Source organism: Chiloscyllium punctatum, chromosome 10, assembly GCF_047496795.1.
Source record: "Chiloscyllium punctatum isolate Juve2018m chromosome 10, sChiPun1.3, whole genome shotgun sequence".
Classification (NCBI taxonomy): domain Eukaryota; kingdom Metazoa; phylum Chordata; class Chondrichthyes; order Orectolobiformes; family Hemiscylliidae; genus Chiloscyllium; species Chiloscyllium punctatum.
In genome coordinates this window covers 30589473-30615197 of record NC_092748.1, presented here as the reverse complement: position 1 = coordinate 30615197, position 25725 = coordinate 30589473, and the positions used below count along the sequence as shown (strand labels likewise).

The following is a 25725-nucleotide window of genomic DNA, read 5'->3' as shown; positions in this document are numbered from 1 at the left end:
TACTACATATTGTGTTGCGATTGGATCATCAAGGTAATAAATATATCAATTATAACTGTGACCTTAACTATATACATTTAATGTTCATTTTCATTCAGTAAAAGAAGGCTTCAGTAAATCTGCCTTGTATTAGATAATTCTGTCCGTCATTTAGACACTGCCTGTTCATTCTAAAGCAGTGATCTGCAAAGCTGCAAATGTCAGACTCCTACCTCGGTTCCCATTTATGTGGAAGTAAGATAATCCAGGTCAAAGCGATATTCTTCTCAGGGCAAAATGAGAAAGCAGTGCAAACATTTACCTCAGGACCAATCATGGTCCAGAAAAAGGAATTGCAAGGTATTCCGAACAATGTTCGAAACTGAATATTTGTTTTGCTGCTAATGAAAGTCAATTGATTTAATCCTTAATGCCCAACATCAGAAATAGAAGAAGGTGACTCCTGTTTAAAGAATATTACATGGATTTGGCCTTCATTTCCTGACAATTACTTCAAACTGAGTCCAAGACTGTAAACGTTGTTAAATATAGGAAGAGGACACATCCCAAATTCTGGGCCAAGATATATAAAGGAACATAAAAATCTAAAAGGTCGAGAAAAATTCTTTAAACAATGATTAATGCACTGTTTTGTCATTATTTAAAATAAAACCGAGCTCTTTCTTCGTTTTGATGGAGGAAATGCTGCTGCTTGGCTCTTATGTGCCTTTGAGAAAGTGTTTTCTGTGGCTATGTCACCAGAGAATACGGCATTCTGGGACCAAAAGGCATTTGGAAGAAATTAAACTGTTTGATATGTAACAGCTGTGAGGAGAACTTCAAAGGAAATGCTAATTTTGGCTGTATCTTTCATCTGCTACACATACTTTCAGTCAAATAAAGTCACAGGATACTCCATAAAGAATCATGAAATCCAGAAGATGATCTCAGTTGAGGAAGTAACAGCATAGGTAGTAAAGCTTGGTGTTTTTATGATTCAATTCTGAAGATTAAGTTAACTTTGTATGAATCCAATAGCCTTAGGTTCTTGGTGGATAATGTTTGTTCAGGTTCCAATAGGCATCTCCTGCTATCAATTTCTGCACATTTGGTTTTGCATTGGTGAACTTGTAGTCCAAGGTAGAACAGTACGACCTAGATTAACAGATGGCAAAAACTCTCGCTGTTCAGTATTTAGTTATGAATGAAATGAGTCAGTTCTTTTTATTCCTGATTTATTGGCTGTGAGGTTCAGACTAAGAAAATTATGGCTCAACTTTCTTTGGCTGAAACCATTTTTGAGAAAATCATTTTTTAAGACACATTTGCATAAAGTACAGTTTGCAGTTTATAAATGGATCAGTTTTATGCAACCCGATGGAAAGAAACAAATGATTATGATGTGCCTTTGGTGATCATCTTTGAGCATTTGTAATGTAGCTAACGAAGGGAAAACTTCAGGCTTTTTTGGTATGGTAAGAATAGACTCACAGCAATCACTGAGTTTTGTAAATTAATACAATAGCTACGTTTGATGGGTCAATATTACTATAGTAAGTTGACTAGATTTTAAGACTATAGCAATTTTTCAAAATCATGCTTGGGATGTGGGTGTTGCTGGCTAGGCCAGTATTTCATACCCGTCCCTAGTTGCCCTTGTGAAGGTGGTGGTGAGCTGCCTCTGTGAACTGCTGCAGTCCATGTGCTGTAGGTAGACACACAATGCCATCAAGGAAGGCATTCAGGGATTTTGACCTAATGATAATGAAGGAATGATGATATTTTCCTAAGTCAGGATGGTAAATGGTTTGGAGGGGAACTTGCAGATGGTGGTGATCCCATGGATCTGCTGCCCTCATCCTTCTAGGTAGTTAGTTTGGAAGATTGTGTTTCAGAATTTTTGGTGAATTTCTGCAATATATTTTGCAGATAGCACACACTGCTGCTCCTGCATAATGCCATGGTAATAATCCACCATTCTTTGCTTGAATATTGGTCAATCAATAATGATTAATCAATGACCCTGTTCAAAATAAATAAAACACTGGATGATCGATTAACAGTGTATCATCATGTAATGGTTGATCTGTAGTATTCTCACAGTAATATTTCAGCATTAATTCTGTGTTCTTTGTGGAGTTCTGTGGCCCTTGCTATTTGACTTTCATGATTTGGATTTAAACGTAGAGGGTATGATCAAGAGGTTCAGGGATAACCAGAAAATTGGTAGGTGGTAAACAGTGAGGAGGAAAGCTTAAACTGCAGGAGTTGATCGGTAATCTGGTCAGGTGACAGTACAGTAGCACATAGAATTCAATCTAAAAAGGTGTGAGATAATAGACTTGGAGAAGATTAAAAAAGCATAGTATTACACCACAAATGGTAGGACCCTAAAAATATTGCAGATCAGAGGGACCTTGGTGTTCACAAATCCATGAAGTCAGTATGGCAGGTAGATAAGTTTGTTAAAAAGGCCTATGGGATATCACCATTTTAGCTGAGACATAGAATGAAAGAGCGAGGAGGTTATGGTGGAACTGTATAAAATGCTAGTTAGGCTACACTGGTGTACCATTAGCAGTTCTGGTAACCATATTATAGGAAGGATGTATTTGAACTAGAGAGTGCAGTGGAGATTGACCAGGATGGTGCCTGGACTGGAGAATCTGAGACATTAGGTAAGATCGGATAGGCCGAGGTTAATTTCACCGGAGCAGGGAAGATTGTGAGGAGACATGATACAGGTGTGTAACATTAAGAGGGGCATAGATAAAGTGGATAAGAAGGCACACTTTCCATTAGTAGAGGAGTCAATAACTTGAGGGTATGGATTTAGTGTTAGATATAGAAGGCTAAGAGGAGAACCCAGAATGTGGAATTCACTGCTTTCAAAGATGCTTCCTTCAGATACTCTGATAGCATTCAGGAAGTAGACAGGTAGTTGCGTGTGTTGCCATTGTGTCCAAGGCTATTAGCTAAAAGCTGGAAAGTGGGATTAGTGTAGTTTGCGCACCAACATGGTCTCAATGGGCTGAATGGTATCATTTTGTGCAGTAAACATCCAGTCTATGAATTCTCTAACTCTGTCTGTAAGCCCTGTATGGGTAATATTTTGTAATTATTACCAGTCTGCTATCAATCTCTATACAGGGAGTAACACTGGCAGTCACATGGAAACAGCCTGTTGTTATATTATAATCTTATTGAAAGATTTCATCCTGTGTACTCTACGTAAACATCATTTGGGATGACTGTCAGAGTATTGGGAATCATGGTTCTAAACATATTATGGGAATGAAAAAGAAACATTTGCAAATCCAAAACAATTCTTGATATCCTTGATAATTGTTTGTGATTTGAAAGTACCATTCCACCATTAGATATACATTCTCCCAATCACTTTAGTAATAGAGCAGGATTTTCCCCTTGGGTTTTGGGACCCCAATCAAATGGAATTCAGAAACACATGCTGAGTGGGAAACATTCACCCAACAGTGATTTGTTGTACCTGTGTATTAAATGCTTGTTTCTGGTGCAAAGACACCCATCTCTTTGTGTGACAACAATTTTTAGACTCTTTTCATTTATATAACATCCAGTTTTTCTAACTTTCCCAACAGAATGGATAACCTGACAACTTCCCACATTATGTTCCATCTCAAGTCCCCTCACATTACCTACGCATATCTTTGTAGATTCTTTGTGTCGTACTCACAATTTGTTTTCCCACCTATTATGGTATTTTCAGCAAATCTGGCCACAATGCACTGAATTCCTTTGTCAAAGTTATTAATTAGATTCAAAACAGTTGAGGACTGAATTCTGATTGCAATGGTAATTTACTAGTTAGTTTTCAACCTGAAAATGACTCATGACTTCCTGTTATTTAGTTTATTCTCCATCCATGTTATTACATCAGGCCAACACAATGAGTCGTAGAGTCATAGAGATGTACAGCATGGAAACAGACCCTTCGGTCCAACCCATCCATGCCAACCAGATATCCGAACCCAATCTAGTCCCACCTGCCAGCACCTGGCCCATATCCCTCCAAACCCTTCCTATTCATATACCCAACCAAATGCCTCTTAAATGTTGCAATTGTACCAGCCTCCACCACTTCCCCTGGCAGCTCATTCCATACATGTACTACCCTCTGCATGAAAAAGTTGCCCCTTAGGTCTCTTTTATATCTTTCCCCTCTCACCCTAAACATATGCCCTCTAGTTCTGGACTCCCCGACCCCGGGGAAAATACTTTGCCTATTTATCCTATCCATGCCCCTCATAATTTTGTAAACCTCTATAAGGTCACCCCTCAGTCTCCAACACTTCAGGAAAAACAGCCCTAGCCTATTCAACTTCTCCCTGTAGCTCAAATCCTCCAATCCTGGCAACATCCTTGTAAATCTTTTCTGAACCCTGTCAAGTTTCACAACATCCTTCTGATAGGAAGGAGGCCAGATTTGCATGCAATATTCCAACAATGGCCTATCCAATGTATGGTACAACCTCCCAACTCCTGTTCTCAATACTCTGTCCAATAAAGGAAAGCATACCAAACGCCTTCTTCACTATCCTATCTACCTGCAACTCCACTTTTCAAGGAGCTATGAACCTGCACTCAATGGTCTCTTTTTTCAGCAATACTCCCCAGGACCTGACCATTAAGTGTATAAGTCCTGCTAAGATTTGCTTTCCCGAAATGCAGCACCTCGCATTTATCTGAATTAAACTCCATCTGCCAGTTCTCAGCCCATTGGCCCATCTTGTCCACATCCTGTTGTAATCTGAAGTAACCCTCTTCACTGTCCACTACACCTCCAATTTTAGTGTCATCTGCAAACTTACTAACCGTGCCTCTTATGCTCGCATCCAAATCATTTATGTAAATGACAAAAAGTAGAGGGCCCAGCACTCCACTGGTCACAGGCCTCCAGTCTGAAAAACAACCCTCCTCCACCACCACCCTCTGTCTTCTACCTTTGAGCCAGTTCTGTATCCAAATGGCTAGTTCTCCCTGTATTCCATGAGATCTAACCTTGCTAATCAGTCTCCCATGGGGAGAGCTGTTAGTTTGTGCAGAATTCTTTGATGATGCCTTATCAAATTCTTCTATATCACTCACTCTCTCACTGTCTCCTTCTTCTCTCTTTCCCTCTTTTACTCTCTCTCACTCATTCAGTCACTCACTCGTTATACCAAGTTCTCTCATTCACCAAGTTCAGTGCTCTCTCAAAGCTTGCCTCTATGCCTTAGAAAAAAGACTATCTTATTTATAACAAGTAGAGTTTCATAGACATGAATCAAATCCACTTGGTTCAGAACCAGTTCTAATTAGCTACCTAATTAACTAAATGTGAAGCTAACTCAAGCAGAAAGCTTTTTTTTAAAATCACTGATTTAAAACTGGAATAAACTATACGACAATATGAAAGTAAAATTTGAATGCTGACTGTAACAGCAATTCAGTTTTTTAAAAGAGTCACTATTAAAACCCTTGGGAATTGGACAACTCAAGGAATTCTGATTTCAGTATCAGTTGAAGATGCCCCCCATCGAGCGTGGCTTTGTGTTACTTAAATTTTGATGTAGTTAATCTGTGTTAGAATGTTGTTTATGTTGATACCATGCCATTATTTAATTGAAAGTCTTCATGTTTTGGTTGGTGCAATCTATGGAGAAGAGTGCCAGAACATATTTTTTAAAAATGAATTTAAACTCCCCCAGCGGTCATTAACACTGGCTTAGCCAGTGGTGCCATATCTCATTAATAGAAGAAGGAAAAAAGAACTGGCCAAAAATGGCAATAATTAGTGTGGGGTGTTTGTGTGTATTCTGGTGTAGCTGAAAGGCGACAGTTCTATCAATATGTCTTCTTTGGTGGTTATGTGCAATAATGTCTGTGGCAGTTTCTTTTTGTATAAATATCCATAGATCTCAATCTAGCAGCAATGAATTATTTCATATTGTTTAGGCATTGGATCTGCAACTTTACATATTGAAGATTGTGTTATAGATTATACATTGAAGCATGTGTTTATTTATATATGCTGGGCTTCATTTACAGGCTTGCTTATGTTTCACCCTTATCCTAAAGCCAGATTGAGAATGTTTATTTTCACAATTTCTATCCATTTGTTCTTTGAATGTGTTGCCTCTCTGAAAGGGTAGCTTGCCAGCCCTCATTTGAAGGCCTGCCAACTCTGTCTGGATTTATTCCTGGAGGTATTAACACATGGCTCCCCTCTTGCAATTGCCTTGACCCCACATTTGATTGCCTACACCATTCATTCTTCTCCCGCACTGCCTCCCCACAGTGACTGCAAAATGAACAGATGCTGCATCAACTAATTGGATAATTCTACAAACCCCTTTATCAGGAATTATAGAAAAGTTCAAGGAAATGAAAATCTGACAAATCATTTGTCATCTTATGTATTATGGTTATGCATTATGCATAACCTGGTGTTGTGTGATTTTCAACATTGTACATCCCAGTTCCAACATCGGCGTCTCCAGTGGTTATTAATTCTTAGAAATATTGGAAAAAATGCTTGAGGGTTGGCAATTTCCTATTTATATGTAAGCTTAAATCATTAGTATTGACAAGCTACACATTCTTGCTGATGGCGAGCAACAACTCAGAGTAATCTATCCTTCCCAGACCACTTCCCAGGATTTACACAGATAGTGTTGAGAAGTGAAACCTGGCTGAAAATCTTTTTAATACACATCAACAGTAGGTTGTTTGTTTGATCAACGCTGCACATTACAACAGATGAATGTATTAGTGACCTTCCTGATCTGTACAGCTCAGTTCCACACTCACTTGTCACTGAGGCTAACAAAGTCTCCCAGATATTTGTATGCATATATGATCACCACATTAATGGGACCGTGGATGCATTTCTTCGGTGTCCATTTCATTTTCCAAAAATGATTAGATTTTGACAATATTTCATTTCCTACTGACTAACTTATCTGAAATTCTCATTTCAGGTCACGCACCTACCACCTAGTTGCAAAAATGGCTCAACTGCATGGTTTGCTATTGATCACACTCTTCAGTCTAATTTCTTTCACTCAAGCGCAACATGGTAAGAACTGCAGTGATTCAGCTGTATTTTGTTTTTGTTGCTGGTCATCTCTCTTGATAATGATTTGTGCGAACATAAAACTAGGCAGTCAGTAGAAGTAACTGATCATTATTTTCTTTTAGAAATTTTGAGGTAAGTCTTGTTTCTGAGTTCTCACTCACAGAACATGTTGCATAGCAAGCTACAAGTAAAGAATATTATATTTCTTGTTACATATTAAATGCAGATTTGGGTGATGTTAATGGAAAAATGTAAATGTTTATTAATAAGTACTTTTTAATATTGAAATGGTATAACTTGATATGTCGGTGAAACGAGGTTGGTGTATGAGTGAGGATCACTATGAATTTGTTGGAGAAATGGTCCCTCAAACATACCCTCAGCCTACTCTCCCATTATTTCAGTGAGTTCTTGGTCAAACTCCCCCTTGTTATGTGCAAGTGCCAAGTGGAAACCGGACACTTGTCCACTGAGGGGGAAGGAAATGACAGTTACGGGAAGTTAGGTTAAATTGCACTTGTGCATCTCTGAGTGACTGCTTTCAGATTATTGTGAATGGATTGCAGCTTCCCATCCATCTCCAAACAATTGCTTAATGCCCATCAGAGTTTTGAACAAGGTGTCTGGAAGTTTCACTCTTTGTAAATAATATCTCACCTAATCCTTTTACATTTGCATCTAACGCTTTAAAGGTTTTGGTTAATGAGGATTTCAGTGAATTTTTTCACAACAGCTAAGGAAGTTGTGGAATACCTAGACTCCCCGCCTCTCCCCAGTCCCTCCCATTTTGCAATGGACTTCAATAAGGTGAATGGGCATGTGTTGCCATGTGGGAGAGGATATAAGGGGAATGCCATGGGGGCTGAGCAAAGAGGGACCAGAGAGTGTGTTTACTCTTACAATGCAAAGAAGTTAATATTACTGACATTCTATAACACTGCAGAAAAGAAACAAAAAAACATTGGCTGTATTTAGAGAAGAAAATGCCTCTATATTTAAGACAGTCCTAAACAGCTTTTCTTTCTTAAAGATGACAGAACAGTTGCTGCTGACATAGTCTTTCTAGTGGATACCTCCTGGAGCATCGGCCAGGAAAATTTCCAATATGTGCGAGAGTTTCTATACAGGGTTATAAAGGCTTTTGAGATTGGAGAAAACAGATTCCGTTTTGGCCTGGTACAGTACAGCGAGAAGCCACAAACAGAGTTCCATTTAAACACATATTTTACGAAGCAGGACATCTTATTTCATATATGGAACATGTCCTATAAGGGGGGAGGCACAAAAACTGGACTAGCGCTAGAATATCTAATGAAGGATCAGCTCAGTAGAGCCAACGGGAGTAGAGCGGAACAAGGAGTGCCGCAGATTATTATAGTGTTAACAGACGGACGATCTCAGGATGATGTAATTCCTCCGTCTGCTTCCCTTAAGTCAGCTGAAGTTATAATTTTTGCTATTGGAATTCACCAAGCGGTTGAATGGGAGTTAAAGGAGATTGCGAGTCAACCTCATGAGAGGTTTGTTTATCACCTCGATGACTTTGCCGCACTTAAAGGCATTGTAAACGACTTAGTGACAAGTGTACATACGGCTGCAGCGTACCCATTATCTGATGGGATAATAAAAGACACCACAGGTAAACAGCTAGATGATTACACTGCTACTTTGCTTACACTGCTCAATTTCCGAGGCTTCTCAAAAAGTGGAAACAAAAGCTCCCCTGATGGTTCAGCTGAGCTATACAGACCAGGAAGGACCCAGGTTCAATCCCTTGGTCTGTGCTAAGTTAGCTGATCTCAGCCAGGGGAGGCAAATACGGGTGCTGCAATTGGCCTGAGCATCCGGGGCTAGGGAGGGATGTAAAATCAGCCAGGGTTCCTGCTCCTGATGGCTAAACAGTAACTCCTGCTGAAAAGAGCATGTGTGGACAGAATGGGAATTCGGCCACAATGCCCCCCATGTATCAATGGGCTGCCAACATTCGCCGTCTGCACTCACCCATGAAGACACCCACTTTGGCAAATGGCCATGAGACTTTCTTCATCAGTGGAACGGTCACTCAGCATGGAGTCAGCGCCATCAGGAAAGGAGGGGAAGAGAAAATGCAGTTGGGCTTCTTTATGCTTTTAATTATTGAAAGCCCTGTCTCCATGTGAATTGGATTCTAAAGTTAAATGAATGAGCAAAGAGCAGATCCACTTTAGAATTTATGTTCTACTAACATCACTGGCCCTCATTATTATTGTATCTATTTCAATTAAACACCCAGAATGCATTTGTATCAGTGCCTTGCTACAAATTAATAACAATTCACAACTAAAATGCACTGGCATCAGCCAGAGTCCAGAGAAAGGAAAATAATTTCACAGTTGCCTTGGCATGACCATGCAAGTGGCTTGATGAAGCATCCAAAATATAATTGTGATTTTATGCAGCACATTTGGAGGGTATGTGGCAATGGATAAAGAGGCCTTTTCTGGATTTACAAGCTTTTGACCAGCAGAGTTTTGATAGAGTGACAGTGCAGAGTGGTATGAAGAAGAATTATTCAAACCAAGTTGAGAAATGAGACCAAATGAACAAACATCAGCTATTGAATGGTTTCAGCAGATATATTATGAAAAGCTTTGTTTATGGAAAGCTAAATGTTTGGAATGATCTCCCAGAAAGAGTTTTGAATGGAATAAATAGAGTCGTTTTCAATATAGCTGGATTAGAAGCTGGAAACGCTGAGGAGCTAGGAGCCCACATTAATAATGTTCTAGTCCTGATTTATATAATGTTCATAATTTTTTTGCTTTCATTTGCCACATGTAGAGAGTTCACGTAAATAGAATGGAAGAATTGCATGAGGTTAGGTACTACCAGGGAGAGAATGAGGAACATTGGCAGTTGAGGTCCCTTCTCTTCTTTGGCTGCATCTTCAAAATCTTCACAACCTTTTAGATTAATGATAGCTTTTATTTGAGGCAACACACTATAGCAATTATCACAACAGCCTGAGAATCATTGGTGATATCTGATTGCAATTGAAGTGTTTAGACCAAGTATTTGAGTGTAGATCTGTGAGTCACTCTGCAAAATTAAGATGTATTGAATGCACCCTGAATTTAAGATGCCAGAATAGCTGTAATGGTCAATATATTGGAACTCTCACATGCTGTCCTTCATTGAAACTTATTGTAAATGTTTCAAGCAATTTGCACTGATCTTTCTGTAGGAAACACCAAACGGAGAACAGTTTTACCCTCTGACAAATGAACCAGATGTGTTTCTCTGTACCAAACTTGGATACTCCCAAGTGATTGTGATTCAAAGCTAGCATTAAAATGGATTAATTGAAGGGTCTGTTCAGGCATGTTTGGGAAATGTGGTGACGAAACAAAAGTAAGATAAATGAAAGTGATAAAGCATTATGAAGATGTTGTCAAAAATGATCAAGAACGGAGTTTAGATATTTGAAAGCATGGTAATGGTGATAATGTAATTCCAGAATCAATCTTAAGAGAAATGGTGAAGCACAGGAGTTTTGCAATTAACAGAGTGTCAGGAAAACTTTTGCCTTCTCAGTGCTCGACCTCTCTGTTCACTTGTGTTGCTATTAACATCCAAGCGCTTTGCTTCCACTATAAATTCAGCTGTGTGCACACCATGTACTTTTACACACCTGCTTGTGTTGTACGAAAGGCTGTGTCACGATGCACAATGTTAATCCCAAAAAGGTTTTAACTTATTCTGCATTCTTTGATTGAAAACAAAATAGGCCAATGGTGACGTATGTCAAAAACTGTGGCGCTGGAAAAGCACAGCTAGTTAGGCAGTATCTGATGAGCACGAGAGTCAACGTTTTGAGCTCTCCATCAGGAAAAGCTCATGTTCAAGACATTGATTCTCCTGCTCCTCAGATGCTGCCTGACCGGCTGTGCTTTTCCAGCACCACACTTTTCAACTCTGATCTCCAGCATCTGCAGTCCTTACTTTCTCCTGTACGGTGACATATGGTGATTCTGCAAGTTGCTATACTGACAGTCAGTGAAACAACATGGCCAATGGACTTGAGTTCAACTTTTGTTTTACTCTGTTCCCAATCGCAGCTGCAGAAAGCAAGAATGCCAAAATAAAGTTGTGGCGTTTTCCAGAACAGTAAAAATGGAAAATTGAAGGGAAGAGCATGGACCTGTAGCTGCTGACAGACAGGGGTGGCAGCAGTGAAGATATAGGGAAAAATAAATATACATTCCAAAAATAGAGGAAAAATATTCAATGTGTCACAAAATAACTATTACTTTGGTGTGTAGATGAATTTTTAAGAACTCAATATCTTTCTTAAACTACAGTGTGTTCTCCATCTCTAAAATATTTATAGTGTCAAGTATTAGCTAATTATTTAGTTAAAAAAAATCATACAACACCAGGCTATAGTCCAACGGGTTTATTTGGAAGCACTAGCTTTCGGAGCACTGCTCCTTCATCGGGTGGTTGTGGAGTATAAGATCGTAGGACACAGAATTTATAGCAAAAGTTTACAGTGTGATGCAACTGAAATTGTATATTGAAAAAGACCTGGACTGTTTGTTCAGTTTCTCATCTTTTATAATGGGCATATTGGTTTCAGTTCTTTCATATGTAAATTCCAGAACTTTATTAAATGTACATTCTTAAGTGAACTTTAACAATCGGTGCCATATTGGCCCAGATAATGCATTGAAGGTGTGAGGTGCCCTGTGTGAGGCTGCCTGTGCCCCAATGTTCAGACTGATTTTAATCTAAAAAAGGGATTTACAGAATCTTATGTGGGTTTAAGTTGTTTTTGAGCAAAATAAAATGTAATTCTGTAAGTACAAATTTACCCCACAAGCTTATATGTGGATGTGTGTGTGCAGGGGGTCTGAATGTCTGTGAGAGAGTGTGTATATGTGTGAGTGTAAGAGGGTATAAGTCTGTGAGAGTGTGCTTATGTGAGTGTGGGAATGTATGAGAGAGAACTTGTGTATGAGAGAGGATCTGCGTGAGCGTAAGGGTCCGCAGAAATGTATGTCTGTCTGTCTATATGTGTGCAATGCAATGGGGTCACCTGTAGTGTGACATGAACCCAAGGTCCCAGTTGAGGCCATCCCCATGGGTACCGAACTTGGCTAACGCACCACACACACGCACATCTTCTTTCATACACAAGTGGTCTCTCTCATACACTCACACAAGAACCCTCTCACAGACTTATATCCCTTTACATTCACACACACAAATATACACACACTCTCTCACACACAGTCAAATCCCCACCCACCCCCGCCCCGGCACTCACACACATACTTTTGTGGGGTGAATTTGTACTTGCAGAATTACATTTTATTTTGCTTAAAAATAATGGTGCTGTCTCCTAAATAGAGTACCCTGTTGAGTTTATATCCCAGGACAGTTCAACTCCCTTATGAAATGGTACATTTTTTGAGGGATTAGTTGGTACAGTAGTTTAGTGTAGTATTATTACACCTGAGTCAGATGGCTTCAGTTCTGGCTCATGCTCACCTCCGTCAGCTTAGCAATTGGTGTACTACCCACTGTCTCAATTCCCATGGGTTAAGGGAGGAAAACGAAAAAGGTACAGTTTCCATAGCTGAATAATTTTGGGTGACCCATCCTGGAGAACCCATGTTTTTGGATGATGTGTAAAGATGAGAGTAAGCTAGGTTGTGATAGGTCCAATTAGCAACCATAGTATTGTAACCAACTGCCCAAGCTCATGTAAGATGGATGTTTTCACTGCTTACACCCCCCAACAGCACTCCCATCCTGGGGCATCTTGTACCATTGGAACCTCCAGGTAATGGGAAAATAAGAAAGAAAACACGAAAATACCTTGCAGCTCTAACTGCGAATACAGGTCATTGATTTAAATGAAGAGATAGTCTACACTTTCCCATTTTCACACATTGCCAGCAGGGATACTTGTCATTCTTGCTATCAATGTACAACAGGAGAAATGCACAAAATCATTATATTTTAATATTGTATTGAAACCATTTTTGTGTAACATCTTAATTTATAACATAACTATTCCTAATTCCACTATCAAAAATGGTAAATGTGTGATCACAGATATTATGGAAAAATGGTCACTATGTTTACTTCCCTAATAGTAATTACATTTCAACACTAATCCATTGGCGGTGATTCATTTCTAGGGGTGCTTAAGAGATAAAAGGGTTTATAAAATTGTAGTTTTATTTTTCTTGCTTCATCTTGGCACTGTGACTCAATGGTTAGCACTGCTGCCTCACAGCGCCAGGGACCTGTTTTCGATTCCCACCTTGGGCGACTGTCTGTGTGGAGTTTGCACATTCTCCCCATGTCTGCGTGGGTTTCCTCCCACAATTCAAAGATGTGCAAGTTAGGTGAATTGGTCATGCTAAATTGACCATAGTGCCAGGTGCATTAGTCAGGGGTAAACATAGGGTAGGGGAATGGGTCTGGGCAGGTTAGTCTTTTGGAGGATTGGTATGGACTTGTTGGGCCAAAAAGCTTGTTTCCATATTGTAGGGAATCTAATCTAATCTTAATCATGCCTGCCCTCACACAACAAGCAACATAGAATGCAGTTCATGGCTTGACTGAAAAGTAAAGTCGGTATGGGTCAAATCTGTATGGTTGACATTTCTAAGAAACAGGTCAAACTAAGACAGATAACTGACACTGTAGCAGCAAATACTTTGAAAAACATCTGCCGGTTGATGTCTGGCCTAAATTGTAAGTGTAGATTCCTGAAAACATAAGGTTAAAATAGTCAGAAAGACTGTTTATGAACAGTGCCTTCCTGATTAAATAAAATGTTATAAAGTAAGATTTATAAACTTCAACATTCTCATTTTTTTCATGTTGTGGGAGTGTTATCTTCTTTAAACAGAGTTCAGATAGAATAATTGAGGGAAATGGCCAAGCACAGCAGTATGAGGCAGTAGAACTAACAAACACTAATGAACCTGAGACAATCTTAGATATACTCCACATTGATTTTTCAGTGTCCTCATATAGAATACGCTGACTGACCACCATGCCAATTATGTCATCAAAACAAACATTGATTGTGAACAATAAGATATGCTGACTCATCAGGTATCTGGAGCAGCGCTGTGTGTTATTTTTGCTGTTAGTTCAGCTCTCTCATTGATTTAGGGCCTAATAACTTGCTTTTGCACAGTTTTGCACAGTTGAAAGACATAAAAGGTCGGAATAAGGAAGATAACTAACAGAAAGGAAAATTAACAGAAACAAAAGAAAACAAAGAACTGTAGGTGCTAGAAATCAGAACCACAAATAGAAATTGCTGGAAAAAAACCAACAGGTCTGGCACTATTTGAGAAAACAACCGATTGTGTTTAAAGATCATCCTTCAGTTTTTGAACTGGCACCTCTAATTTTTTTTTAATGCAGCCTGTCCACTGGAGGGTTACATTTTTAACCAGTTGGAAACGGAAATGAGGGAATGAAATTTAATGATCTTTCAAATTTACTCTCTTAAATGAATTTTTCGGTTTTTTTTTCAATCCAAGTTGAATTGAAGCTTCATGTATTCTACCTGAAACAGACTACAAAAAATGAGGATATGTTGCTCAAATGCTCAAACCCAGCAGCGATGTTGCAAATATTTAAAACAGTCAAAGAATGCAGAATAGAGTGTAAAATCCCAGATTGGCAGACACTGCTTGATGTTTATGTTCACGGAAATGTATTTTGACACTGAGTTCCACACACAGTTTAATCTCTCTGCTGTTAATCCTTGCATGGAGGTCACTGTTTTTAACATGTTCACCTTTTGCATTTGTCTTTCTCTTTAAAGCGGAAGAAGCGGCTGACCTCATTTTCTTAATTGATGGATCAGTCAACGTTGGAAGCGGCAATTTTCAATATATACGCGATTTTATCGTAAATTTCATCGACAGTCTCGAGATCGGCCCTGACAAAATCCAAATCGGTGTGGTACAATACAGCGATGAGCCCAGCACAGAGTTTTATTTTAATACATATTCCACGAAATCAGAGGTCCTGGATGCTGTGAAGCAACTTCAACCAAAAGGCGGTGATGAAATAAATACTGGTGAAGCCGTGCAATTTCTAATCGACAATCACTTTATTTCATCATCCGGCAGCAGGGTATCAGAAGGGGTCCCACAGGCAGTAATTATTATCACTTCTAGTGAGTCCAGTGATGATATAAATCAGGCAGAACTCTTACTAAAGCAAGGTAGTATATTCTCATTTTCTATTGGAGGTCGGGATGCCGACTCTAATGAACTCGTACAGCTTGCAACTGACACAACCTTTTCTTCCATGATCTCGGATTTCCGCAATATTGCTAACTTGCAGCAGCAGTTTTTACCATTGGTCTCAAGAGTGGCTCGAAGGGAAATAATTATCGAGCCTCTGGTTATTAGCGAAGGTATGTATAACTCTGAATTTGGTCCTGACTGTTTTCACCCTAACAGCTTTATTGTCATCTCGAAGATTATTGATAAGACAAATGACCCAATAGTTTTGTGACCAAAGTTGGAAGAACAAGGGCTGCCCTTACTAATTATCGCCTTCTGTTTGAGTGTTTGAGCAGGTGGGTAAATGGTGGGGCTTGGACAGGGTTTCTCTTTCCTCCCCCCCCCCCCCCCCCCCGTGGGATGTTTAAGCTGCTGTGTGCATAATTGGTCCGTCAAAATGATCACACGCTACGCCTCGAAGTAAGTGGGGAAGTTCATAAACACTGGCACAGTTCTCTTTGGCTGGAAAGTGCCTTTCTGTTTTAATAGCTGGCAATCTGAAATAAAAACAAAAAGTGTTGGAAATGCTCAGCAGGACTGGTGACATCTGTGGAGAAAGAAACCGAGTTAATGTTTCATCAGAACCAGTACATTTTAGACTTTCCGTTGTGGGAACATAGAACAATACAGCGCAGAACAGGCCCTTCGGCCCTCGATGTTGCGCCGACCTGTGAACTATTCTCAACTCATCCCCCTACACTATCCCAAAATCATCCATGTACTTATCCAAGGATTGTTTAAATCTCCCCTAATGTGGCTAAGTTGACTACATTGGCAGGTAGGGCATTCCATGTCCTTACCACTCTCTAAGTAAAGAACCTGCCTCTAAAATCTATCTTAAATCTATTACCCCTCAATTTGTAGTTATGCCCCCTAGTAAAAGCTGACATCATCATCCTAGGAAAAACGACTTTCACTGTCTACCCTATCTAATCCTCTGATCATCTTGTATGTCTCTATCAAATCCCCTTTTTCTTTCCAATGAGAACAGACCCAAGTCTCTCAGCCTTTCCTCATAAGACCTTCCCTCCAGACCAGGCAACTTCCTGGTAAATCTCCTCTGCACCTTTTTCAATGCTTCCACATCCTTCCTGAAATATGGTGACCAGAAATGTACGCAATATTCCAAGTGTGGCCATTTTGTACAGTTGCAGCATGATATTGTGGCTCCGGAAGTCAATCCCTCTAAGAATGAAACCTAACACACCTCATGCCTTCTTCACAGCACTATCCACCTGGGTGGCATCTTTCAGGGATCTATGTACATGGACTCCAAGATCCCTCTGCACATCCACATGACCAAGAATCTTTCCATTGACCCAGTACTCTGCCTTCCTGTTATTCTTCCCAAAGTGCATCACTTCACATTTAGCTGCATTGAACTCCAACAGCCACCTCTCAGCCCAATTCTGCAGTTTATCCAAGTCCCCCTGCAACCTGTAACATTCTTCTAAACTGTCCACTACTCCACTGACTTTAGTGTCATCTGCAAATTTACTAATCCATCCACCTATGCCTGTGTCTAAGTCATTTATAAAAATAACAAACAGGCAGTGGTCCCAAAACAGATCCTTGTGGAACACCACTAGTAACTGGACTCCAGGCTGAATATTTTCCATCAACCACCATTCACTGCCTTCTTTCAGAAAGCCAGTTTCTAATCAAAACTGCTAAATCACCCTCAATTCCATGCCTCTGCATTTTCTCCAACAGCCTACCATGTGGAACCTTATCAAAGGCTTTACTGAAGTCCAAGTATACCACACCAACTGCCCTACCCTCATTTACATACTTGGTCACCCTCTCAAAAAAAACTCAATGAGGTTTGTAAGACAAGACCTGCCCTTGACAAAACCATGTTGAGTATCTGAAATCAAATTGTTGCTTGCTAGATGATTATAAATCCTTTTATAATCCTTTCCAAAACCTTTCCTATAACAGAAATAAAGCTCACTGGTCTATAATTACCTGGGTCATCTCTACTGCCCTCCTTGAACAAGGGCACAACATTTGGAATGCTCCAGTCCTCAGATACTCAACCTGTAGACTATGAATGACTCAAATATCAAAGCCAAAGACTCTGCTATCTCCTCCCTAACTTCCCAGACAATCCTCGGATAAATCTCATCTGGCCCAGGGGACTTGTCTACTTTCACTCCTTCTAAAATTGATAACACCTGTTCATAACTAACCTTGATCCTTTCTATTCTAATATCTTGTACCTCATTCTTCTCCTCTACAATATTTTCCTTTTCCTGAGTGAAAACCAATGAGAAATGCTCATTTAGCACCTCTCTGATCTCCACAGGGTCCACACTCAACTTTCCACTTCTGTCTTTGACTGGCCCTGTTCATACCCTAATCATCCTTTTATTCCTCACATACCTATAGAAAGCTTTAGGGTCCTCCTTTATTCTACTTGCTAAAGACTGCTCGTGTCCTCTCTTCTTAACTCTCTCTTTAAATCCTTCCTAGCTGATCTGTAACTCTCCATCGCCTCATCTGAATCATCTTGCCTCATCAACACATAAGCTGCCTCCTTCTGCTTAACAAGAGATGCAATTTTTGTAGTAAACCACAGTTCCCTTACCTTATCACTTCCTCCCTGCCTGACAGGGACATACCTATCAAGAACATGCAATATCTGTTCCTTAAACCAGCTCCACATTTCCATTGTCTGCATCCCCTGCATTTTGCTACCCCATTCTATGCATCCTAATTCTTGCCTAATCACATTATAATTGCCCTTGCCCCATCGATAACTCTTGACCTGTGGCATGTATCTATCCCTTTCCATCGCTAAACTAAATGTAATTGTGCTCACCTACAACTAAATCAAACAACTGGCCTGGTTCATTACCAAGCACCAGATCCAGTGTGGCCTCCCCTCTTGTCGGCTCTTCGACATATTGTGTCAGGAAACCCTCCTGTACACATTGGACAAAACTGATCCATCCGACGTACTAGAGCTATAACATTTCCAGTCGATGTTGGGGAAGTTAAAGTCCCCCATAATGACCACCCTATTCCTTTCACTCCTACCCAGAATAATTTTGTCAATCCTCTCTTCGACCTTCCTGGAACTCTCTTGAGGCCTAGTTTTAAAAAAACACCCAGTAGTGTGACCTCTCCTCTCCTGTTTCTAACCTCAGCCCATACTACCTCAGTAGACGAGTCCTCGTCAAAAGTTCTCTCAGCCACCGTCATGTTATCCTTGACTAACAAAGGCCACACCTCCCCCTCGTTTACCGCCTTGCCTGTTCTTAATGAAAGATCGAAACCCTGGAACCTGCAACATCCGTTCCTTACCCTCCTCTATCTATGTTTTCAAAATGGCCACAACATAGAAGTCTCAGGTACCTATCCATGCTGCAAGCTCACCTACCTTAATTCGGATACTTCTAGCGTTGAAGTAGACACACTTCAAACCAGTTTGCTGTCTGCCAGTACATTCCTGTGACCCTGAAATCCTGTCCCTGTCCTCCTTACTCTCATCCTCCTGTGCAACTACACCTCAGGTTCCCATTCCCCTGCTGAGCTGGTATGGTTTCTGAAAGATACTGAGGTGGGGTTTGCTTTAGAATTTATTGTACCTTTTGTTTCTTTCTGAAGTTGAGAACTGAACATTTATCCATAATTGAGGGTGTGGTGCTGGAAAAGCACAGCAGGTCAGGCAGCATCCGAGGAGCAGGAGAATCAATGTTTTGTATAAGCCCTTCATTGGGAATTATTTTCCTGCTCCTCAGATGCTGTCTGACCTGCTGTGCTTTTCCACTCTTGACTTTGAACTCCAGCAGCTGCAATCCTCACTTTCTCCTGATTTATCCATAATTCCCTGGGATTGCTTGTTCACTGTGATTCAAGTGTTTCTTTACACATCATCTTCTATCTGTCAAAGTCAAATTCTGTTTATTAAAACAAAAATCTCTGCTGCTTAACATTCAGATATTCCTGACACCCTTCCAGAGACAGGACAAACCTCTTTGTTTGAAGATGATGATCTAATTTTCTGTATCCCTTTACAGTTTCTGTTTGAAACGGCAAATGTACGCCCCTAATTTGGTTGTCAGTTTTTACCAAGTGATTTGTCAGTGTTGACACAAGTCAGTACAGTTAGCTCGGTAATTTGTACTGGTTGCAGTTATAGAATTTATTTGTAACTGAAGCTGAGACAAATGCTCAAATGCGCAAATTTCCCATGGGAGGTACGAGACCAGGTGTACATTTAAAATGGGAACTGTTGTCCTCTTTGAGTTACCATTTAGCATATTATATTCAAACTTCTTACATTCTTGTTTTATTGTTGGTGGGTGTGAAACTGAAAACAACCATTAATTCTGTCCATTTGTGTGCAGCTGTCTATTGGTAAGGACACTGTCTCATTGTCAATGGTCCATCAGAGCTGACCAAGATTGAGCCTCTCCAATATAGGGCATCATTTAGAAACATTTATTTGAAACAAGGACGGGGGCAAGCAAAATTATTCAGGTATCATGCTACAATATCCATTAGGTCAGCTCAAAGTCCTTCCTCATCCAAATAATGATGTGTACTCAGAACTCTTGAAAGAGCTTAGATCGCCCCTGCTTTGTAGTGGTGTTCAAGAATAATGAAGATAAGCAGGCAACAAACCTTCTAAAATGACTCCCTAACCCAGAGGAAAAGAAAGTCTCATGTATGGATGAGAATGCAAAATATGATGACTGTTATTTTCTTCCAACACGCTTCTTTCAGCAGATATGCCTCGTGGTCGTCCTGTGCCAGTTTTCTTGTTGTAGACAATGGCTCACATTCCCCTAAAGATACATGTTTTGCTGTGAGACATATTTTAAATTATGTACTCATGTATAAGAGCAATGCAATTTTGTCTTCCATCTCTGACAGCCAAAGGATAATAAAGAAATTGGGTCCCTTACTTGTGCTACATTATGTATAATATTTCCATTTGTAGTCATTCAAGCATTTAACACTGTTTTTGTTGCTTCCGTAGAATTAAAATAATCTTTATTATATTTTCCAAGCATTACACGCATAATGGTGGCCTCAGGTGATTGGAACAATAAAAATAAGTGTATCTATTCATTTGTTTTCTCCATGTTTTGATGGCTTCTCATCACTTTGCTCTCATTGGATATGGATTTGGTCGAAGGGGGGAGATAATCTAATTGGCCGTGAGGAATTCCATACATATTCATTGCAGAAACTTAGTTTCAACAAGTGCTTTTGCACCAGTTTTCCAATTCACTAGTAGAACGTCGATATTTTTAAATCAGCCTGTTCAGACTCAGTTCTGAAGCCTTGAACCTGAACCTTCTGGCCCAAATGTAGGGAAACTACCATTATGTCACAAGCCCCCAGCAACTGGAATGTAAACTTTGCCGTTCTGTGATCTTTTACCGATTACAATGCCGCAAGTGTGAAACTTTCTGAAATTGATTCAAGAAATACTGAGGTGAAAAACATGGATCTCCACCTCATTTGAAGTAGAATTGCTCCTGAATTATATGACTGACATTCTGTATTAATTGGCATAGGGGGAGGTGGTCTTCAAGCATTCTTGAAATAGAAGAGGGTCTCAACAATCTGTGAGCTGCAAATCTGCACATAAGATATATCAAAGCCCTGAGAAAGGATGACAGTAGGATTAATTCTCATAATGCAATAACAACGGGAATTCCATTGCTGCATAGAAGACCCAATGAAAAGCCATTAAATTTAGAAAGTGAATGAGCAATATGAAGGAAACAGGAATTGATGTATGAAATAACCATGCAATGTAGGCCCTTTTTTGTTATCATGACACAAGTGATGTTGGAGTCATGAAGGCCCCCCCCCCCACCACCATTCAGAAGTAAATGCTTGACCAGTGGAGTCACTGGTACCAGAGCAACAGTTAGTCTTACAAAGGTATGGGGGAGAGCAGGAAGAGAGTGAGGGGTGTCTGGCAGCTGTGCCCAGCTTTCCTGTAGAATGCTGCAATACCCCTTGGGTTCTTGTTTTTGAATGGGCCTATTTTAGTGTTCTGGACCAACTTTTAACATTTTATTCATGAAATGTGAGTGTTACTGGCTAAGGCAACATTTATTGTCCATCCCTAATTGCCTAGAGAGCAGTTAAGTGTCACATATAGGCCAGATCAGGTAAGGACGGCAGTTTCCTTCCATAAAGAACATTAGTGAACCAGGTGGATTTTTCTGAAAATTGGCAAGGGATTCATGGTCAACATTAGACTTTTAATGCCAGATTTCTTTTTTTTTGTTGAATTTAAATTCCACCATCTGCCATGCCAGGATTTGAACTGGGGTCTCAGCAATTATTATCAGTTTTACTACCACTAGGCCATCATTTCCCACAAAGGGGAACATGTATTCATAGATTAGGTTCTTGAAAGTATGACAACATGCATTGCTTGATAACACTGACATCTTATCTTGGCCCTCTCTTCCATCTATATTTTTGACTTTAAGCCCATTAAGTGGTCACATTGGAGCTGATGGATTCCAAAGCAATGCTCTTCTGAATAGGATTGAAAGATTTTGTGGCTGTTGCAACAAACACTAAACCTTCAGCTCTAGGTTTAATTGAAGGCAGATTGTAATAAGGATTCTCTTGAATATCTGTACAGATTGAATCCAGATCTTAAACTTAAAAGTATCCTGAACACAGCACAAGTGGATACTAAATTTTGGGGTGGACAATTCACTGTTGTGCGAATAGAATTGTTACCCTGGTGAAAGTAGAAGCTATTCTTGGGAGATTACTTCAGTGCTGAGCAAACTCCATTGATGTTGACACCATAATCTCAAATTAGAGGGATCCATTCTCTGGCATTGGTATCCTATCTTGATATGCATACATCTTACAAGAATAAATTCACTAAAGCGACTCTGTTACAATGGAGCTCAGTCCAGAAAAAGTAATCGACAGCAGAAAGATAGCAGAGCTATGAACGAAAACCCCTGAAAGCATCAAGGTTGAGGATGCTTGACAAAAAAACCTAAAAATGTATCTGTATGTCTTTGTCTGTTTGTAGGGTATGAAAATGACTTTAAAATCAAACTAACTTACAATTGTTTTACAGTTCAAGACAGGAGGAGAGACATAGTATTTCTGATCGATGGCAGCACAGCAGTTGGACACCAAAACTTTTTGCGAATCCGTGAATTTATCATGAAAATAACTAACAAATTTCAAATTGGACCAAATAACGTACGAATTGCCGTGGTGCAGTACAGCGATGATCCAACCACTGAGTTTTACTTGAATTCCTACTCAAGCAAAGCTGATCTACAAGTCAAATTAAGGGCATTGCGACCAAGAGGTGGATCAAACCTTAATATTGGGGCTGCTCTGAGTTTTGTCCACAGAAATCATTTTATCGAATCTGCAGGAAGTAGAAAAGAGGAAGGTGTTCCTCAATTTCTGGTGCTTGTCGCCTCTAGACCATCTACAGATAGTGTTCATCTCCCTGCATTAGACTTGAAGCAAGCTGCTATAATGACTTTTGCTGCTGGAGTGCAGAATGCAAATCAAGCAGAGATGCAGGAAATTGCATTTCACCCAACTTTTGCATTTGAATTGGCCAATGCTGCAGAGTTGGTCAAAAGGCATAAAGAGATACAATCAAAATTAGCCTCACTTGGTCCTCCAACAGTGATTACAGAACCTCCAACTGTCATCGAAGGTACTGAAATCTTGTGGATATTGTTTTATTTCTTGATCATTTTCTGTATGTACTGCTGCTAATATCAGTGTAAGTGGTATTAAAAGTTGTTAAAATCCTTTTAGAAAGATGGAAACAAAATCACAGCAAGGTGTACATTTTTGATTTCTGGCCAGTCTGACTTGTTGAAAAGTGGATCTCTGAATCGTAGAATGGCAAAGTGATAAAACACAAACTTAGAAAATAGCGACAGGAGTACACCTTTAGAACCTGATCCACCATTCAGTATGATCATGGCTGATCATCCAATTCAGTACCTTGTTCCCGCTTTCTCCCCATATTCTTTGATCCCTAAGAACAGTACCTAACTTCAATTTTGACCTCAATTTTTTTCTGTGGCAGAGAATTCCACAGGCTCACCACTCTCTGGGTATAGAAGCTTTTCTTCTTTTCAGTCCTAAATGGCCTACTCTGTATCCTTACACTGTGACCCCTGACCCTGGATTCCCTCATATCAGGAACATCCATCCTGCACTTAACTTGCCTAGTTTTGTTAGAATTTTATAGACTTCTGTGAGATCCTCCTTCATTCATTTGAACTCCAGTGAATAAAGTCCTAACCTTATTCCAGTCTCCTGGAATTGAATCCTCTCACTATGAAGGTCAGCATTCCATTTGCCTTATGCAATATCTGCTGCACCTGCATGCCCACTTTCAGCACCTGGTGTATGAGGACCCCCAGGTCTTGTTGCTACTTTCCACTTTCCCAATCTATCACCACTCATGTAGATCCGCCTTCCTGTTTTTGCTACCAAAGTGGATGATCTCAAATTTATCCTTCATCTCTCCCTGCATTTGCCCAATCATTCAAATCACACTAAAACATTACTACATTCTCCTCACATTTCAACGATACACACCCAACTTTGTGACAGCTACAAATTTGAAGATATCACATTTACTTTCCTCATCTAAGTCATTACTATATTGTAAATAGTAGGGTCCAAGCATTCATCTCTGTGGCACCCCACTAGTTACTAGTTGCCATAATTGGCTCATTTTAATTAATGGAAAATAATAGTTTGTTCTGTTTTGCAAAAGCAATCCTAAAGTCTTGTACAAAGTGAAATTGTTTTCATAGCCAATTGATAATATTGATGCCTTCCTGTCAGAATTGTGATCTCCCAGGGTGTTAGTCAGTTTCTAACATTTTGTCTGATGTAAATTAACCTGTTTTCCGTTTCAGTTGTAACAGAAGTAGTGAACAAGAGAGACATTGTGTTCCTTATTGATGGATCAGATAATGTTGGAAGTACATATTTCCGTGTTCTCCGTGACTTCATTGGCAACATAATTGAAGCCCTTAGCATTGGAGCTGACAAAGTACAAGTAGCAGTGGTGCAGTACAGTGATAATGCTCAAGCTGCTTTCTACCTAAATAGTTACTCGAGAAAGGACGAACTTCTGTCCCATGTCAACGGACTCCGTCTAAAAGGCGGCAGGATTCTTAACACCGGTGCAGCATTGGACTATGTTTATAAAAACATGTTCAGCAAATCTACCGGAAGTAGGAAAGAGGATGGTGTTCCTCAGATACTGGTGATTGCTACAGCTGGAAAGTCTCAGGATGATGTGAGAACACCTGCAGAAGCCCTGGCACGAGGAGGCATTCTCACTCTTGCTGTTGGAATCAACAGGGCAGAAGCGGCAGAGCTGCAGCGCATTACATTTAGTGAAAATCTGGCTTATCGAGTGAATGACTTTAACGCCTTGGATACCATCCGACAAGCAGTGACATCATCTGCTAAACACCTGATATTTGGAGGAATCAGTGAAACTACAGGTACTTATATTTTTCCTAAAATATGTAATTGTTTTCCCCATTTGTATCTTTAGGGTATGAACTGTTGGTGTTCTTCCCTGGAGTACAGCTGTGATGTTTAATGTGAAGTTAATAGCATTCCTCACTCTGCCTGTGGAAATAATTGGTGTTAACAAGAAAATAACAGACCACTGTACCTATTAATAAAATCCTGGGCTTATTTTGAAAACATGTTAACCTTTGTTTAAAAACTGAAAGAACTGCCGGTGGCTGTAAATCAGAAACAAAAAACAGAAGGTGCTGGAAAAGTTCAGGTCTGGCAGCATCTGCAGAGAAAAATCAGAGTTAACGTTTCGGGTCCAGTTCTGAGGAAAGGTTAAATGTTGTCTGTCGATTTTACGGCTTGGCTTTCTTTTCTCCAGACTGCTTTGTAAGAAAGTATGGTGTCTGAGTGAGTAAGGAAGCACACTACTAGGCAAAAAACATTTTAAAATTTATGGCAAGTCAGAAGGTAAATTGCTTTATAAGGCCAGCCACATTGTGGTATATTAATATAAATGTATTAACATAAATGCATGTTTTTTCCTTTTTAAGGCTTAAATTCATTTACAGGTCTATTAGTGATATAATAAGTGAGTACACCTATTGTACAGTTGCAGCAGCCAGCCTGGCCTTTGCATTTTGTGCTTTAGGAGAATTCCTCTATTAACTTTAGCCTTTTCTTTGAAGCTTAACAGAAAGTTGAACATGAAATTTGGCTCTGACACCAAACGCATAAAAGCCAAAAAATAAGCATCAGATTCTCGGCCTGAGTTTTCACTCCTGCGTCCAGTAACAGGAGTTGGGAAATCCC

At 39.8% G+C, this 25725-nt stretch overlaps 1 protein-coding gene across 1 annotated transcript in view; it reads left to right on the top strand.

Annotated features, from left to right (window-relative positions):
• col6a3 (collagen, type VI, alpha 3) overlaps positions 1-25725 on the top strand; it is a 152092-nt gene that overhangs the window by 9258 nt on the left and 117109 nt on the right. Inside the window, exons 2-6 of the mRNA XM_072578754.1 lie at positions 6981-7078; positions 8109-8717; positions 14919-15518; positions 22469-23071; positions 24297-24893. Of these exons, the coding sequence (XP_072434855.1) occupies positions 7009-7078; positions 8109-8717; positions 14919-15518; positions 22469-23071; positions 24297-24893 (2479 nt within the window). The 5' untranslated portion in view covers positions 6981-7008. The remainder of the gene's footprint in view (positions 1-6980; positions 7079-8108; positions 8718-14918; positions 15519-22468; positions 23072-24296; positions 24894-25725) is intronic.